We start from the raw sequence: 18,983 nt of genomic DNA, 5'->3' as shown, positions 1-18,983 counted from the left end.
TATGTTCCTCATTGTGTCTTTCATAGGTGATTAATGATACGCATGAGAAGTGTTCTTCTATTATCTTTATCTTGTAATCCATCTCTTTTTGACATCTTCTTTCTCCCTCTCTCTCTCTCCCCCACACACAAACAATGTAAAAGAGAAAACCTTTCCTAAAATATCAACCCATTTCATGGGTACCATCCATTTAAACTTACAAAATTTGTCAGAACCACTCAAATCATATAGGAAACTAATCACTATAAATCAATAGCAACACATTTAAATTTTTATGTTACTATTTAGAATAAGTCACTAACACCATTAAGCACTTTATTTGAAACTGAATATGGCTAAACCAGCTACTGAATAATTCAGACATCAGTGGGTTAAAGATTCAAGATGATTTGGGCCATCCCAAGCTGTGAACTCCAATGAAAGTCCATTCTAAATGTAGTATCAACTGCTAAATGTCAGCAGCCAAAGAATTTTCAAATGAAAAGTCTTTCACAACGTAATTTTTTACTAAAACATAGATCAAATTACTGAGAAGACGCTATAATTAATAAGGTTTACAATGTCCCTTGATGCCCAGGACTAAGTACATCTGTATTTACCATTAACCTATTTTAGTTTTTGTCAAGCAAGGTCAGAAGTAAGAATTATCACAGAAACTTCCCTATGTCCAAATGTAATTCAAAAGGGTCTTGGGAGGCAAATACCTTGGTGTGTCTTGAAGTAACTTTCTTTCTTTCTTTTTTTCACAAAAAAGATATTCAACCAGTTTTCCTGGCAAACAATACTTAATATAGTTGACTAATTCTACTCAAATTGTGCTCTCTTGAATGTGAGAACAGTGTCTTCTCTTTTATATCCAATAAAAAAAGGTGAACAAAGATTTAGCACTCACGTACAAGAAAGCAAGTTAAGCTCTGCAGGTAGAAACATTTAGAAGTCTCTGCCTTCAAGGAGCACAGACTTACTAACATATATAAACTGAATTTCCTCCTACTTGTTCACAGTAAATTATGTATTTTATTTGGGGAAGATATACCTTCACGGCTAATCATTTTCTTTAAAAGCACTCAACTTATAATCTTTGAGAAAGCTTTTCTTAATAGGACTCAAAACCTAGAAAAGCATGAAAGGTAAAGATTGGTAAATTTATTTACATTAACAGAAAAAATGTCGGGTTTCCCTGGTGGCGCAGTGGTTAAGAGTCTGCCTGCCAATGCAGGGGACATGGGTTCAATCCCTGGTCCAGGAAGATCCCACATGTTGCTGAGCAACTAAGCCTGTGCGCCACAAATACTGAGCTTGTGCTCTTGAACCTGCGAGCCACAACTACTGAGCCCACGTGCCACAACTACTGAAGCCCACGTGCCTAGAGGCCATGCTCCACAACAAAAGAAGTCACCCCAATGAGAAGTCCTCACACCACAACGAAGAGTAGGCTCCGCTCGCCGGAACTAGAGAAAGCCCGTGGGCAGCAACGAAGACCCAATGCAGCCAAAAATAAATAAATAAACAAACAACATTACAAAAGAATAGATTTCTTTAATATGTTTTTCCAAGATGCAAACTCTCTCCTGGAGATTCTAATACAACTATAAATATAATACAAATACAGACATACAAGGACTCTGGCCTAGTCAATATAGATCCAAGAAGATATTACCAGGCCCAGCCATACTCCTAGCAGAAGAAAATTACTCATGGTAAAGATTAAGAGTACTGAAAATTTCTAAGTTAATATGTCTGTTTTTTCTAAAGTGCATTTTCAGATGTTTTTCTTTCTAATCATTACATAAATTTTATCATTTTACTTTTAAGTAATTCTTTTCTGTTTTCAATACTTCCTCCATAAAATAATTAGCATATGAGAGTTACTCCTTTAATAGAAACTTTCTATTTTCCAACTTATTCCCTAAAGTTAAATGACTTTAGGTAAATAACATAAATAAAAACCTATGTGCTTTCAAAATAGTATTAACCACTAAGTGAAGTCTACATAGAAATACAAACATAAAAACAAACCACTTTTTCTTCAGTCTACAAATCGCATGCTAAAGATCTGCTGTGCTCCTCATCTCTGACACCCATACTTCACTTATACTTTGACCACTTCACTCCCCAAAGATTCGCAAAGGTACCTCTAGTGCAATCTCTAAGGTCTGCCTCTCTGCCTTTTGCATCTGCAATCGCAACAAACTTGTCCTAAAAGGACATTTTTCCCTTTTAATGCTGCCCTAGTTGTGGTGGGTGACAAGAGAAAAATCAAAAAGAAAATGGTATCATCATTATACCATTATATATACTATTATATACTATGTATATATACTATATATACATAGTATATATACTATGATTATACTATTTCGAAAGCTCTGCTTTGCAAAAACAGCTAAATTCCTCAAGGATGTCACCAAATGTTTACATGATACAATGTTTTGTTTTGTTTTTTTAAAAAGAATGAGCAGAACTTTGAACATAGTTCTAAAGTTAATGTAATGGTTCTCAATATCTCTGGCTTACTACAAATTTTTCTATTTAAATTGCACCAAACACTATGCTACAGCTCTCTCATCCAAATCACTTCATCACCACCATCACTGCCACCTTTAAAATTTAAAACATGTAATGGGAGTTCCCTGGTGGCCTAGTGGCTAGGATTCCAGGATTTCACTGCCATGGCCCGGGTTCAGTTCCTGGTTGGGAAACTGAGATCCTGCACGCCATGGGGCATGGCCAAAAATAATAATAATAATAAAATGTAAAACGTGTAAGACTGTTAATTAAATACTTGAATAATGCTTTTTATAACTAGTGTATTTATATGAAACAAATATAAGATCAGTAGGGACACAATCCAGTGTAGTGAATGTGAATGAGCATTCAAGTTCAGTTGAATCTCAACCCCATTATTTCTCTGTCTGGTGTCCTTAGTTATTGGAAGTCTACACTCTACAAGTCTACACTCTACATTTAATCAGCCTTTTGGCATAATTTTATAATAATTATGAATCTTATTTTGCTTTTTCAGATTGTTCATAGCAATCATATCAATTTGTATAGCTCTCTCACATACACACAACACCCCAAATCATGTATGTATATACATATATATTATTGAATGAATAATTTTATTTATCTGTTGCTATATCATTGGTCAGGAATACAACCCCATTTTAATAATGCTCCCTAAAACAGGATAGCTCTATAATGCAGGTACCAAGAACACAATGAAATAAGAAGCAGATACTGCCTATACTCAGTAAATAACTTTAATATATCCTTTCTGAAACTGTTACTAGAACATTTGACTTTAATGCCTATGAAATAAGTTTAAGACTTACTTCTCCTGGTCCTCTTGATCTTATAAATATACACAGTTTCCTAATTTAGGTCAAAGTTAAACTTTCCATTTGTCAAACCACTAATTTTCTGATCTCATTATTATGCATCTGAAAATATTAAAAGATTTACTTTTGCCTATCCCTTCCACATTTACTTCTACCTATTCCTCCTACAAACAGCAACCTTTTCAACACTGAGGTTTACTTTAATCCTTCATTTTATAGATGGTAAAACAAACAAAAAAGGGTAGAGTGTTCCAGAATGGCCATCATCAAAAAATCTACAAACAATAAATGCTGGAGAGGGTGTGGAGAAAAGGGAACCCTTTTGCACCGTTGGTAGGAATTAAATTGATACAGCCACTACGGAGAATAAGTCTGGAGGTTCCTTAAAAAACTAAAAATAGAACTACCATATGACCCAGCAATCCCACTACTGGGCATATACCCTGAGAAAAAATTCAAAAAGAGACATGTACCCCAATGTTCATTGCAGCTCTATTTACAACAGCCAGGACATGGAAGCAACCTAAGTGTCCATCGACAGATGAATGGATAAAGATGTGGCACATATATACAATGGAATATTACTCAGCCACAAAAAGAAGCAAAATTGAGTTATTTGTAGTGAGGTGGATGGACCTCGAGTCTGTCATACAGAGTGAAGTAAGTCAGAAAGAGAAAAACAAATACCGTATGCTAACACATATATATGGAAACTAAAAAAAAAAGTGGTTCTGATGAACCTAGGGGCAGGACAGCAATAAAGACTCAGACATAGAGAATGGACTTGGGGATATGGGGAGGGGGAAGGGTAAGCTGGGACGAAGTGAGAGAGTAGCATTGACAGATATACACTACCAAATGTAAAATAGATAGCTAGTGGGAAGCAGCCGCATAGCACAGGGAGATCAGCTCTGTGCTTTGTGACCTCCTAGAGGGGTGGGATAGACAGAGTGGGAGGGAGGTGCAAGAGGGAGGGGATATGCAGATGTATGTATACATATAGCTAATTCACTTTGTTATACAGCAGAAATTAACACAACATTGTAAAGCGATTATACTCCAATAAAGATGTTAAGAAAAAAAGAAAGAAAAAAAAGAATAGAGTGTTTTCTAGATTTTGGCTACTAGAAAAAAGAAGAAAAGTTTTAGTGTCACCATTCTCTTTCTAAAATTCATTTTGATTTAGACTGAAGTCTTACACATTTGCCAGAATCAAATAAAAATACCAAGCCACTAACATACTAATCCCTTCAGAACTCAGAGCTCTATTGATTAAACTAGTCTTTACATCTTTTAAGTACTTCCACATAACTAGTTAAGGCTTGAAATATTTATTATAAATGAGCAAATATACTAATTTATTATAGGAAAATCTGAACAGTAGATGCAAATTTTTCCTGCCACAATCTCTCAATGATTATTTTATCCAAAGAGATAATTCAAAAAGCACTCAGGACATTCTAGAGACTTAAAATTAATTAACATAATTAGAGTTGGGATCTGCTTACCTGTAAATAAAATTTACCATCCTTCCTTAAATAAAAGAGGTCCTGAGGTAGTATTGATCAAGTAGAACAAAGTAAGAGAGTCTTCTGTGAAGGACCAATTTCCCCACCACCCAAAAAAACTATTTCTAGAGTTTTTTCTTTAGAGAGAAACGACCAGCAGTCACAATTATGAAGATATATGGTTAAGTGAAGACACCCAACAAATAAAATGTGCTTTTATTTATTCACTTTCTTTCACAGTTCCAACTAAAGCACATACAAGTTGAAGACTCATCAACCCCCTAACACAAAACATTTACAAAACAAATGCACAAGGTTTACAAAACAAATGTGTAAGATTGAATAAACAATAGGACCCAGATTGGGGGAAATAAACAAAAATGACTGGACGGTAATATACCAAATGTTAACAGAGCTCTGAGAAGTGAAATACATGATTTATTTCCTTCTTTATATTAAAATTCTATAATTTTCCACAAGTTTTCCTACAGTGAACATTTATTACTTTTCAGAAAACTCCCCTTTAAAAAATAAAACACAACACATAATAAAGGTTCATTTAGAAGGGCTCTCCATGTTGAATAAGTATTACTGACATGATTCACCATTAAAGATAATGCCTCCAGTCCTTCTCACTTCCCAACACTAAAATGCTGTGTTATATCCTATTACTTTTCTGCTGCAACCTTACTTTTCCAAACCTTTCATTTCCACATAGTGGACGCTTTTAACTTTTTCATAAAACATAACTTCTCATTCATCCTCAATACTCTATTTTTTAAAACCTACCTCTAAATTTCGTTACAATAAATTTAGAAGGAAAAAAAAAAAGATGGTTTTATCCACTAATTACAACTTCGTGAAGCCACCATCACTTTAGCTACGGAAAAGTCAAGGCCGGGTAAACTACAGGTCCCACCATGCATTGCTGCCTTGTTCAGAGTAGGTCTCTACGGAAACTGAAAAAAAAAATTCTACAAGTCCCACCTGTTACTTCGTTTCTAAACACCTCCTGCACTTTCAGCTCCAACAACAAACGTAAAACAAGAGCCTCGTGACCTCCGGCCTGAGCCGGGAGCCCAGACAGGCAAGGGGCCCGGGGTCAGGCGGCGTGTCTGCTATAGCGGGTCAATTCTACCCAGCTCCAGCGCTCCCCTCTTCTTTCCGGGGCTGGGTACACGCACAAGCCTTCTCCTATCTGCATCCAATGGGGGCTCTTCAGCCACACAAGGGAGAAGAACCGGTTACTGTGCAACCCCAAGAGACTTCCCCATGCCGGGGCGGGGGCTACCACAGAGTGGGGGCGAGAGCGTCGTGACCCCGAGAAGCAGCTTCAAAACACCAAGAGGACTCGTCGCAGACGCAGGGAGAAGCCACAGCCCCGCGGTGACCCTCTTCCGCCGGGCGCCTCCATTCCCACAGGGACCACAAACCCGACACTAACCTCCGCCCTCACAGCGCGGTTTTGTGCCCCCTCAGCCGGGTCGCAGGGCCACTGACCTCCCTTCCCCTGCAACCGGCGGGCGGCGAGGGAACGAAATCCTCCCAGCCTTCCCGTCCGCTCCCTCCTCCTTACCGTCTTGGCGGCCTCCGCCCAGGTCCTGCCCTTCTTCCTACGGCCCTTTTCCCTCATGTCGGGTCTTGAACTGACTGGGAGGCTCCCGTGTCCGGGCTGCGGCCGCCCTCCCTGCCTGCTCTGCCCTGCGCTGTTTTTCCCGCGGTGCCGGGAAAGATGGGAGAAAGGGGAAGTCAGGCCGGAGGAGCACCCAAGCAGAGGAAGCGGCGGGGGTGGTGCGCGGGGGGCGGTCTATGGGGCGGCCGGTCCTCCTGCTGCCGTTACCACTGCTACCGCCGCTGCCATATTGGGTCCTTACTGTACAGGCAGCCGCTACGGTCATGTGACCGCTCCCGCGCGGCCGTCACTACTGTACGCAGCCGGCCGCGCGAACGAGCGCGCGCGCGCCCCAGCCTCCCGCGCGGGGATGCAGGGAGAACGAGCCGGCCAGCCGCCGCGCCTGGCCACTCCCCCGCCTGGCCACTCCCCCGCCCTCCGCGCTCCGCCTCGCTTAGAGAGCATGCGCATCGGGGAGGTCCGACGCTACGCTGCGTCGGGCGTCTTGCGCTCTTGCCTACAGCGAAAACCTGCCTGCGGAAGCGGAACTTGATACGGCCCGGAAGGTCTATTGAGTGGATTTTGACCGCGTGCGGGGCGCCGCGGTGGCTGTAGAGACGGGGACCCTCGCAACTATCACTTCCAATAAGCCTCGAACTTTCATTTTTTATTTGTCCACGTTCATTTTTAGAAAGGTTATCTTTTTGAAGATTTACAACAATTTTCGTCCACTTTTTTTACCCCATTTGATAGATGAAGCAATTTGAGATTGAGTGACGCCAAACTCACGAGTCTAGAATATGGTGAAGCCAAAAATCAAACTACGAGCTCAGAGTCCTTTCCGTCTCTCCAGAATGCCTCTCAGTCTTAGGTGACCTTTATTTTACGGCCACCAGTAACTATATTCACGCTTTTACATGTGAATGTCTCATCAAGGACACAAATGATGTCTTTTTTATCTTGGTGAGCTCGCTTCCTGGCACAGTGCCTGTACATATCAGTCGCCCAGTAAATATTTGCTGAATGACTCAGCTGTATCTGTGGTCAGAAACAATTATTTGTAATGTCCATAACAGCCTCCTGAAAGATCCAGAATGTGGCATCTTCCGTCGCATTTCCATGTCTTTATACTTAAAAAAGTAAGGAATGTGTAGTAACGCCTACTAATCTCCCAAATCCACCTGCTTCCAGAAGCTGCTTCCGATCTACTAACTTACTATTTTCTAAAATAGGACTGAGAGTTGAGCTGTTTATTGGGAGAAAAGACCGTTGAGAACAATACTTAACTTGGAGTCCATGGATAGGTTTCAGAAGTTTATGAACCCCCTAAAATTATGGGCAATATTTTGTGTGTTAGTTGTGCATTTTCTGAGAAGAGGATTCATAACTTTTCCTCAAGTTTTAAAAGGGGTCTGTTACACGCACACAAAGTCTTAATAGGGAGTTTGAGAGGCATCTAGATACTTCCTTATTTTTCTCCTTCAGTCATTAATCAGACAGCCCCATATCAGCAATTCATAATAGATATATTTTCACAATATATTTTACTACTCATGGCACTATCCATAACATGCAAGGTATGCACCATCTCACTCTAAAGCGTAGGTCAATAGTCAGTTCAAGAAGCACCTCTCCTTTCCCAGCTGTTGACTGGGACTTGCCATCTAGCCCTGTTGCCTGGGCAGTTTACCTCAGCTTGTTTTCAAATCCTGCTAGGACAGATATTCCCACTGTCCTTACTCTGCTTTTCTGGAGCTCCATTCCCAGATTTTAATTTCAAGGGTAGGGACTGTGGTATTGCAGTTCCTACTTTTTAATCTTCCACAGATCTAAATGGTTATTATTATCATTATTATTATTATTAAATTATATATAATTCCCCAGAGAGTATTTTTATCCCAATGTGTATTGATTCAATTTGTTATGCCTATTTGCATCTCTCATATTCCCACTCTAGTTCTGGATTTCCTTAAATGTCCTGTCTCTACTCCCACCCTACTCAAACCCACTCTTCAAAGGATGCCAGATTGTTCTTCTTAAAACCCAACCCTCCCCCATTACTACACCCTCCAAAATGCCTAATAAAGTCAAATTTCTTAGCCCTACTTCTGCTTTTGTCTTTTCATTTGACTTATAATATTGACTCATACATCATATAAAAATTAGTGGCCACCAGTTGCAGTCCCACCCTGTCTCCCTTCAGCCCCTGATTTACCTATAAATTTGCTAATCCCAACCTTCTCCTTACTATAGGCTAATCCTTCCTTCAGTACACTGCATACTATACTGTATACAGGAGCCCAGGCTTCTCACTATCTTTGGAATGTTAGTTCATAAAATACGCCTTTTTAAAAAAAATTTTCTAGCTCTGACTCCCCTCCACCATCTTCTACAAACCTACTCAAGATCCTTCAAGATTAAATAAAGAAATTTCTTTACCCTACCACCTTACCCTACCAAATTATTTTTCTTTCTCTTCTTCACCCATAAATATCTTGAAAGCGTGGCCTACACTCACAGTCTCCACCTCCACAGCTTCCACCCACTCTTCTGCCCTTCTAAGTGAGCCATGGCTGCTGAGCCTGCGCGTCCGGAGCCTGTGCTCCGCAACGGGAGAGGCCACAACAGTGAGAGGCCCGCATACCGCAAAAAATTCACAAGTGTTACCAGGTGCTGGGAGTAGGGGAGAATGTGGACTTACTGTTTAATGGGTACAGAGTTTCAGTATGGGATGATGAAAAAATTTCTGGAGATGGTTAGTGGTGATAGTTGCACAACAATATGAATGTACTTAATGCCACTGAATTGTACCCTTAAAAATGACTAAAATGTAGGGAGGGTGGGAGGGAGGGAGGGAGATGCAAGAGGGAGGAGATATGGGGACATATGTATATGTATAACTGATTCACTTCCTTATAAAGCAGAAACGAACACACCATTGTAAAGCAATTATACTCCAATAAAGATGTTTAAAAAAATGACTAAAATGGAAAATTTGGGGTCATTTTACTATAATTAAAAACTTATTTTAAAAAATGGGAATTCCTTGGCAGTCCAGTGGTTAGGATTCCATGCTTTCACTGCTGAGGGCCCAGGTTCAATCCCTGGTCAGGGAACTAAGATCCTGAAAGCCGCACAGCGTGGCCCCCCCCCACCAAAAAAATTAACAGTTGTTCTATATACCAGTAATAACTGATAGAAAGTTTGAAAACCTCCATTCCCAATACCTACAAAAGAGTGTATGTGTATATGCATACAGTTGACCCTTGAACAATGCAGGGGTTAGGGTCACCAACCTCCCCAAGAAATGCTATCTCTGCCTCAAAAACAAAGGAATGGATAAGTATGACTCACCCAAAGGCAGGAAGCTGAAACGGTTTGGAGAGAATCAGGACTCAAACACTAGTTCTTTTGATTCCACTTATTATGATCTCTAATCGAACACAAACTTTTCCCCACACTTAGTTAAAGATCTATAAAATAAAAACACAGGTATTATATTTATTGAAAAAAATCCACATATAAGTGGACCCACATGTACATATTTTATACACATACCAAAAATTAGGACTAATGTGAAGAAAAAATGTCTTGACTGTTCATAACCTATATAAAGTGAACAACTCATTTCTGAGAGAACTAAAATAAGACTCTTAGTAAATAAATATATAAACCATGATCTTAGATAAGAAGACTATTCTAAATGCTCTTTAATTCAAAATAATATCTTAGGGAGATTTATTTGGCTATATTTTGACCAAATAATGTTGAAGTTCATCTCAAACAATAAGTTAAAATTAACCAATACAATTTTTTTAAAAGAAGAATAATGTGGGAAGATTTGTCTCACAGATTTTAAAACATATTTTTGAGGACTAATAATCTTGTTTAAAACAAAAAGAAAAAATAATCAAAACTAGAGAAACTGGTTCCAAAACTGACAGAGATTAGTGAACAAAATACCATAGATAACTTAGAAACAAGCCTTAGTATAAACAGAACTTAGTATATAATAAAAGTGACATCATCAGTGAGGAAATGAAGTTTTATGCAGTAAATGATGTTGGCATAATTTATGCATAACCATTTAGAAAAAAATAGAGCATATTCCTCTTCCATTTTTTTTTTCAGGGAGGGTAAACCAGAGTCTGGGTGTCTGTGGCCCCTATCTTTGCCTCCTTACATATGTTTAAATATATATTATGAGAAAAAAAAAAAGTAAAAAGGGAGTTCTCTGGTGGCCTAGTGGGTAGGATTCCAGGCTTTCACTGCCATGGTCCAGGTTCAATCCCTGGTCGGGGTACTAAGATCCTGCAAGCCGTGCAGTGCCGCCAAAAAAAAAAAAAAAAAAGCAAATATATGTTATGTATATATAAATATAAATACATATCCTTGTTGTTGATCAGACTAGGGTCCAAATGGGCAATATCTTCTGAGAGCACCTTTGCTGGAATGTGGCATCCATCAAGATGACCAGGGACCACATGTCAGGCCCCTTAGGGATAGAGATGATATTTTCAACATCTTTTATGAAGCCGGCATTGGCAAAAATGTCCCTAGAACAGTTTTGTAAAGAATCAACTCTTTTTCATGACGTTCTTATTGGAAATCTTATCATTGTTAAGAAAGATGGCACTAGCTTTATCCATCTGTAGGAACTCATCATTGGCCAGGAAGTCAGAGCCTTTGACTTTCCACTGTCTGGCGGGATGAAATAAGGGAAAAATCATTCTGGTTTCACCTCCTTGCTCACAGAATGGTCCATTAATGCAAGAAGTCAAGACTGGCAACTCTCAAGCCCAGTTCCTCAGGTTTTCATAGTTCTAGCTGTTGATCCCTGCTATCCTATCCTCTCTATCCACACAACCTGGATTCTTGACTGTCTTCTCAAGGTAGACAATAATGCTATCTATTATACATTGGACAGAATCCTGGACATTGAACCCCCAGTTCACATAATCTTTAACTACCTCATCAGGGAACATCCCTGCTGGAGAGCCAAGTCTGTCTAATGCAAGGCTCACTTTCTATCCAGTTTTCCCAACACCATTTGTTTAAGAGACTATCCTTTCCCCAGTGTATATTCTTAGCTCCTTTGTCAGAAATTAATTGACCATATATATATGGGCTTATTTCTGGCCTCTGTATTCTGTTCCATTTATCTATGTGTCTGTTATTATGCTGAAACCATGCTATTTTGTTTGCTATCTCTTTGAAATGTAGTCTGAAAGCCTTCAGCTTTGTTCTTTTCAAAATTGTGTTGGCCATTCAGGGTCTTTTGTGGTTCCATTCAAATTTTAAGATTGTTTTTTCTATTTCTGTGAAAAATGCCATTGAAATTTTGATAGGGATTGCATAGATTTTGTAGATCCCTTTGGGAAGCATGGACATTTTAACAATATTAATCCTTCCAATCTATAAACACAGAGTATCTTTCCATTTATTTGTGTCTTCTTCAATTTCTTTCATCAATGTCTTATAGTTTTCAGTGTATAGATCTTTCACCTCCTTGGTTAAATTTATTCCTAAGTTCTTATTCTTTTTGATGTTATTGGAAATGAGATAGTTTTCTTAATTTCTCTTTCTGACAGTTCATTGTTGGTGTTTAAAAATGCAACAGATTTTTGTATATTGATTTTGTCCCCTGCATCTTTACTGAATTTGTCTATTAGTTCTAATAGTTTTTTGGTGGAGTCTTTAGGTTTTTCTACATGTAAAATCATGTCATGTGCAAATAGTGACAGTTTTACTTCTGCCTTTCCAATTTGGATGTCTTTTATTTCTTTTTCTTCCTAATTGCTCTGTCAGGACTCCCAGTATTATGTTGAATGAAAACGGCAAGAGTGGCACCCTTATCTTGTTCCTATTCTTAGAAGAAAAGCTTTCAGCTTTCCACCATTGAGTATGATGTTAGCTGTGGGCTTGTCAAATATGGCCTTTATTATATTGAGGTACATCCCCTCTATACCCAGTTTGTTGACACTTTTTATCTTGAAAGGACGCTGAATTTTGTCCAATGATTTTTCTGCATCTATTGAAATGATCATATGATCTTTATCCTTCATTTTGTTCATGTGTTGTATCACATTGATTTGTGGGTATTGAACCACCCTTGCATCCTTAGACCAAATCCCACTTGATTATGGTATATGATCCTTTTAATGTACTGTGGAATTGGTTTACTAATATGTTGTTGAGGATTTTTGCATCTGTATTCATCAGAGATACTGGTCTGTAATTTTCTTTCCTTGTAGTGTCCTTGTGTGGTTTAGGTATCAGAGTAATACTGGCCTCATAAAATGACTTTGGAAGTGTTTCCTCCTCTTCTATTTGTTGGAAGAGTTTGAGAAGGATTGGTATTCATTCTTCTTTACATGTTTGGTAGAATTCACCAGTGAAGGCTTCTGGTCCTGGACTTTTCTTTGTTGGTAGATCTTTGATTACTGATTCAATCTCCTTACTAGTAATCAGTCTGTTCAGATTTCTATTTCTTCATGATTCAGTCTTGGTAGGTTATATGCTTATAGGAATTTACTCATTTCTTCTAGGATGTCCAAAGTGTTGGCATGTAATTATTCATAGGTGTCTCTTATGATTCTTTTTATTTCTGAGGTATCAATTGTAATGTCTCCTCTTTCATTTGTAATTTTATTTATTTCAGTCCTCTTTCTTTTTTCTTGGTTAGTCTAGCTAAAGGTTTGCGTATCTTGTTTATCTTTTAAAAAACTGTTCTTAGTTTCATTGATCTTTTCTAGTGTCTCTATTTCATTCATTTCTGCTCTGATCTTTATTTTCTCCCTTCTAATTTTGAGCTTAGTTTGTTCTTCCTTTTCTATTTCCTTGATGTGTAAAGTTAGGTTGTCTATTTGAGAGCTTTCTTTTTTCTTATTGTAGGAGTTTACTATAAACTCCCCTCTTGAAACTGCTTTTGCTGCATCCCAGAAGATTTTGTACATTGTATTTCCATTTTCATTTGTCTCAAGGTATTTTTTTAAATTTCTCTTTCTATTTATTTGACCTACTGGTTGTTCAGGAGCATGCTGTTTAGTCTCAGCATAGTTGTGAATTTTCCAGTTTTCTTCCTATAACCGATTTCTAGTTTCATACCATTGTGGTTGGAAAAGATACTTGGTAGGATTTCAATCTTCTTGAATGTATTAAGACTTGTTTTATGGTTGAACATATAATCTATCCTGGAGAATGTTCCATGTGCACTTGAGAAGAATGTGTATTCTGCTGCTGTTAGATGGAATGTTCTGTAAATGTCTGTTAAGTCCATCTGGTTTAACATGCCATTTAAGTCCAATGTTTCTTTATTGATTTTCTGTCTGGATGATCTATCCATTGTTGAAAATGAGATTTTGAAGTCCTCTACTATTAGTGTAGTGTGGTATATTTCTCCCTTCAGATCTGTTAATATTTGCTTTATATATTTAGGTGCTCCTATGTTGATACACAAATATTTACAAATGTTATACTCTTGATAAATCAATCCCTTTATCATTATATAATGACCTTCTTTGTCTCTTGCTACAGTCTTTGGCTTAAAGTCTATTTTGTGTGATATAAGTATAGCCACCTCTGCTTTCTTTTGGTTTTCATTTGCATTATGGGATATCTTTTTCCATCCCTTCACTTTCAGTCTGTGTGCCTCTAAAGCTGAAGTGAGTCTCTTGTAAGCAGCATATAACTGGGTCTTGTTTTTTTTGTGTGTGTGGTACGTGGGCCTCTCACTGTTGTGGCCTCTCCCGTTGCGGAGCACAGGCTCCGGATGTGCAGGCTCAACAGCCATGTCTCACGGGCCCAGCAGCTCCGCGGCGTGTGGGATCTTCCCGGACCAGGGCTCGAACCCGTGTCCCCTGCATTGGCAAGTGGATTCCTAACCACTTCGCCACAAGGGAAGCCCTACAATTAACTTTTAAAAATACCCCAGTTTGGTAGAATTATCCAATTCTGTCTAATGATAATCCAAAGACAATTTTCTTTTTAAGAAACTTTTTCTTATAGCCTCACAGATAGTAGAACCAACATTAATTCTGGGGGGAAATAGTTGTTTTAAAAAGACAATATTAAATAAATAGTGTAGCATGAAGGCACCAGAGCACAGGTCTTCTGAAGCCCTTGTTAGCTCTACCCTAGCCACAGACATCAGCCTTAATCAGTTTGCCATCTCATGCTTGCCTTGGACTTCCCTAGTGGTGTAGTGGTTAAGAATCCACCTGCCAATGCAGGGGACACGGGTTCGAGCCCTGGTCCGGGAAGATCCCACATGCCACGGAGCAGCTAAGCCCGTGCAACACAACTACTGAGTCTGCGCTCTAGAGCCCGCAAGCCACAACTACTGAGCCCGCGTGCCACAACTACTGAAGCCCATGCGCCTAGAGCCCGTGCTCCGCAACAAGAGAAGCCACCACAATTAGAAGCCTGCGCACCGCAATGAAGAGTAGCCCCCGCTCGCCACAACTAGAGAAAGCCCGCACGCAGCAATGAAGACCCAACGCAGCAAAAAAAAAATAAATAAATAAAATAATTTTTTAAAAAAGAAAAAACATGCTCGCCTTGACTTAGGTCATGACCAGGAGGCAGGCTGTAGGTGGATCCTGTTCAAAGTCCTTGCCTCTGACTCTACATTGGTCAACAGCTGTGGCTGCACACAGAAAGAGGTGCCAGACTCAGACTGACTGGGCTGGAGTTCCCTCACCTGACTGCCAGAAGCTGGGCGAGCCACTGAAACTTTTTAAGCCTCACTTCTCTCTACGAGGGTTATTATGAGGTCTGAATGAGGTAACAGATGTAGAGTGCTTAGAATAGCACCTAGTACCTTGTAAGCCATCAATAAATGTTAGTTATTGTGTCTTGTGTATTATACCTGACCAGAAAAGAGGACAAAAGTAGACTTTCTCAACTCTTCTTCCTTCCTGCAAAACTTTCATGTACCCAGCTGTTTCCATTTCTCTACTATGCAACAAGATTTAGCATACTTGGTGATTAGGACAGTAAGAGGAAAGGGAAGGAAAGGAATTGACTATTCAGTGTCTGCTGTATACCTGGCAATTTATATGAGGATATGAAGATGAAGGAATGTCTCAAGAAATATTTCTCTTAGGGACAAATACGACCTTGAAATATCAATCCAGTTCAACTAAACAGATTAATTTAGTATCTTTCAACCATGAGCCAAACACTGAGGACCAGACATGAGTGCAAGATGGCAAAACAGGGAGGAAAAGGACTGTGTCTATCATGTTCATTATTATATTTTCAGTGTCTAGAATAGCACTTGTTATAGGCGATGCTCAATATAATTTTATTAAATTAAAAAGCAGATAAATGAATAAATAAGCAAGACACAGCCCCTACTCCCAAGAAGCTCATATTAAAGTAAAAAAGACCTATAAACAAATTAGATACCATACATTGTCATACATACAATCATAAACATATATGCAAAACCCTAAAGTGACATAGATGAAAAGGTAATAAACTCTATGGGGCTTAGGTCTGGGGAGGGTGTCCAGCAAGGACCCAAGGAGGAGCCCTTTAGAATGACAACCTGTGAAGAGAGTGGATGGGGCAGGGAGAGTAAATGAGATTAGAAGCAGGGAAACCAGTTAGGAGGGCTTTGTAACTGGTCTTCCAGGGGACATTACGTCCTCAGGTTCTAGATCAGGTTTCTTAACCTGGGGTCCAAGGGAGGGGTCCATTAGTTTAGACAAAATTACATCTTTATTTTCACTAAATTTAAACTGATTTGTCACCTATGACTTTGTCACGAACAGAAACCTCAGATATTTTCATATTATATTACAGAAATATTTTTATATTTATCATAACTTCACAATTTCAGTATTACTAGACCTGCCACTATATCTTGTTATGTGAGGCATTACCAGTGAAGCACCTATACCACCATATCACAAATTCATTTTTCTAATAAGCTGATCACTGGATTTCGATGTAAATTTTTTTTTTTTTTTTTGTAATCGTATGTATTTTATTTACACGTTAAAAGAGATTCTGAGGGCTTCCCTGGTGGCGCAGTGGTTGAGAGTCCGCCTGCCAATGCAGGGGACACGGGTTCGTGCCCTGGTCCGGGAAGATCCCACATGCCGCGGAGTTGCTGGGCCCGTGAGCCATGGCCGCTGAGCCTGCGCGTCCGGAGCCTGCGCTCCGCAACAGGAGAGGCCCCAACAGTGAGAGGCCCGCGTACCGCAAAAAAAAAAATAAAGAGATTCTGAGAAGGGGTCCATAGGCTTCAACAAACTGCCAAAGGAATCCACAGTAAACAAACAAGCAAACACAAAAACAGGTGGTGGTTAAGAACCTCTACTCCAGAGTCAGATTAAGTGTATGAAACCCTAATTTCATCCCATAAGTGTGTGACTTCAGGCAAATTAAAAAAACAAAAATCTTTCTTGGCCTCAGTTTTCTCATGTGGAAAATGGGTGTAATATTGATAGTATCTGTTTCATAAGTTTGTTGTAAAGATAAAATACACATAAAGAGCTCAGAATAATGCCAGGTGTATAAACATTCAATAACTGATACTATAATAACCTGTCTAGATCTCAGTTTCTGAAGAAAATCCAGTGAATAATCCCTTAAATCTAGCATTCCTAGAGACTCTAGCCTATATATGAAGATTTCCCTGAATGGTGATTAAGGCAACAGCCAAAAGATTCCTCATTTCCTCCTCTTCCCCTCTTGTTTATAAGTCAATTTAAGGACCAATGAAGAGTCAATACAAGGTTTTCATTTCCTGCAAAAAAAAAAAAAAAAAAAGGCAACTTCCTGAAAATTAAGACTGATGTATAAACACAGATTTAGTTGATAGACCAAACTGGAAAATATCCTATTCCAGTTTCTCTAAAGCATAAATCTGGATGCTATTGAGAGGCATGAAGTAGCTCACTTCGTGGGCATGAAGGGAAGACCAGACCCTGTATTGAACTGCAGGTGGTCAGAGATTCAGAGATGCAGAAAGCAGGAAGGAAGGCGGAGGAATTGGAGGCCAGCCAGGAGCAAGCTGGGAATAACCAGGCTGTGCTGCTCCTTAGTTACCACGGGCTTTGTCCAGCCAGATGTCCTCAGCATCTCCTTGGTTTTCTGCCTGAGGAATTTGACTATTCATTCTGACGTTGTCTTAAATGCTGTCCACATTCGTAAGTACTCCTCAGAGGTCAAATACATTTTTTAAAAAATAAATTTATTTACTTTTTATTTATTTTTGGCTGTGTTGGGTCTTTGTTGCTGCACGCGGGCTTTCTCTAGTTGTGGCGAGCGGGGTCTACTCTTAGGTGCAGTGCGCGGGTTTCTCACTGCGGTGGCTTCTCTTATTGTGGAGCACGGGCTCTAGGCGTGCGGACTTCAGTAGTTGTGGCACGCGGGCTCAGTAGTTGTGGTTCGCGGGCTCTAGAGCGCAGCCTCGTATTTGTGGCGCACGGTCTTAGCTGCTCCGCGGCATGTGGGATCTTCCTGGACTGGGGCTCGAACCCATGTCCCCTGCATTGGCAGGCAGACTCTTAACCACTCCACCACCAGGGAAGTCCTCAAATACATTTTAAAATGTTCATCCTAGCAAGAGAGATTTTTTACATAGATGGGGATACAGCCTGGACCTAAAAAGATTTAGGTTCAAGTCCCAACTTTGTCATTTACTACCTGAGTGAACTTAAGCAATTTGTTTAGATTGTCTAATCTTCAGTTTCCCCATCTACCAAAAATTGGGATAGTTTACTCAATGAAAATTCATTTTGAGCCTATTATGGGACAGGCTCAGATCTGAATGTTGGGAATACAGAAGTAAACCAGGTAGGTAAGGCTATCAAGGAGCTTTATTCAAGTGGAGATAGGGGAGAAATAAAGAGACAAGACAACATCAGATGTTGATAAATGTCTGGAAGACAATAAAACAAGTTGATGTGCAAGACAGCGGGAGCATTTTTAGATTACAAGGAAAGCCTCTCTGAGAATTTGACATTTGAGCTGAAACAAAAGACAAGAAAGACAAGAAGGAACTAGCCCTGTGAAGATGAGGGTGTGGAGCATTCCAGTGTAAGGCAAGGGGGATTTCAAAGGCCCTAAGGCAGAGGAAAGGGTTTGGTGTATCAGTGGAATACAGAGAAGATCTAGAATGGAGTGAGATGGAGAGGAATCTGGGAAGAAGTGGGAGAGGTAGGCAAGACTGAGGAGGCGGAAGAGGATGTGGGAGATTTGAGGAGAGCAGAGAATGTGTGAAGTAGTTGTTTTGGAGAATGGGTGAGAGAACATGCTGGGGAAGTGGAGTAGGGTTGCTTGGCAGCATTGAAGACTCCTTTTGGGATGTGTGGTCATGAATTTAAACTAGAACTAACTGGCATAGTGGATGTTGTTCTGAGGATTAGATCAGATGAATGGCAGCTTTGGGTAGATGCTCAAAAATGTTGACTAGCTGTCATAAGAGGCAGAAAAAAAGAAGATGAGGAAAATGAAACAAGCTCATTGATTTTTGCAACCATTTGCAATTCATAGGAGCAGTAA

General features: G+C 39.6%; 1 protein-coding gene across 1 annotated transcript in view; it reads right to left on the bottom strand.

Annotated features, from left to right (window-relative positions):
* The window catches only part of ASXL2 (ASXL transcriptional regulator 2), a 123,256-nt gene extending 116,508 nt beyond the window's left edge, over positions 1–6,748 (bottom strand). Inside the window, exon 1 of the mRNA XM_019943113.3 lies at positions 6,429–6,748. Within this exon, the coding sequence (XP_019798672.1) occupies positions 6,429–6,485 (57 nt within the window). The 5' untranslated portion in view covers positions 6,486–6,748. The remainder of the gene's footprint in view (positions 1–6,428) is intronic.
* Between the last annotated feature and the right edge of the window lie 12,235 nt (positions 6,749–18,983).

Source organism: Tursiops truncatus, chromosome 14 (assembly GCF_011762595.2).
Source record: "Tursiops truncatus isolate mTurTru1 chromosome 14, mTurTru1.mat.Y, whole genome shotgun sequence".
Classification (NCBI taxonomy): domain Eukaryota; kingdom Metazoa; phylum Chordata; class Mammalia; order Artiodactyla; family Delphinidae; genus Tursiops; species Tursiops truncatus.
This window is presented reverse-complemented; position numbering and strand designations above follow the sequence as displayed.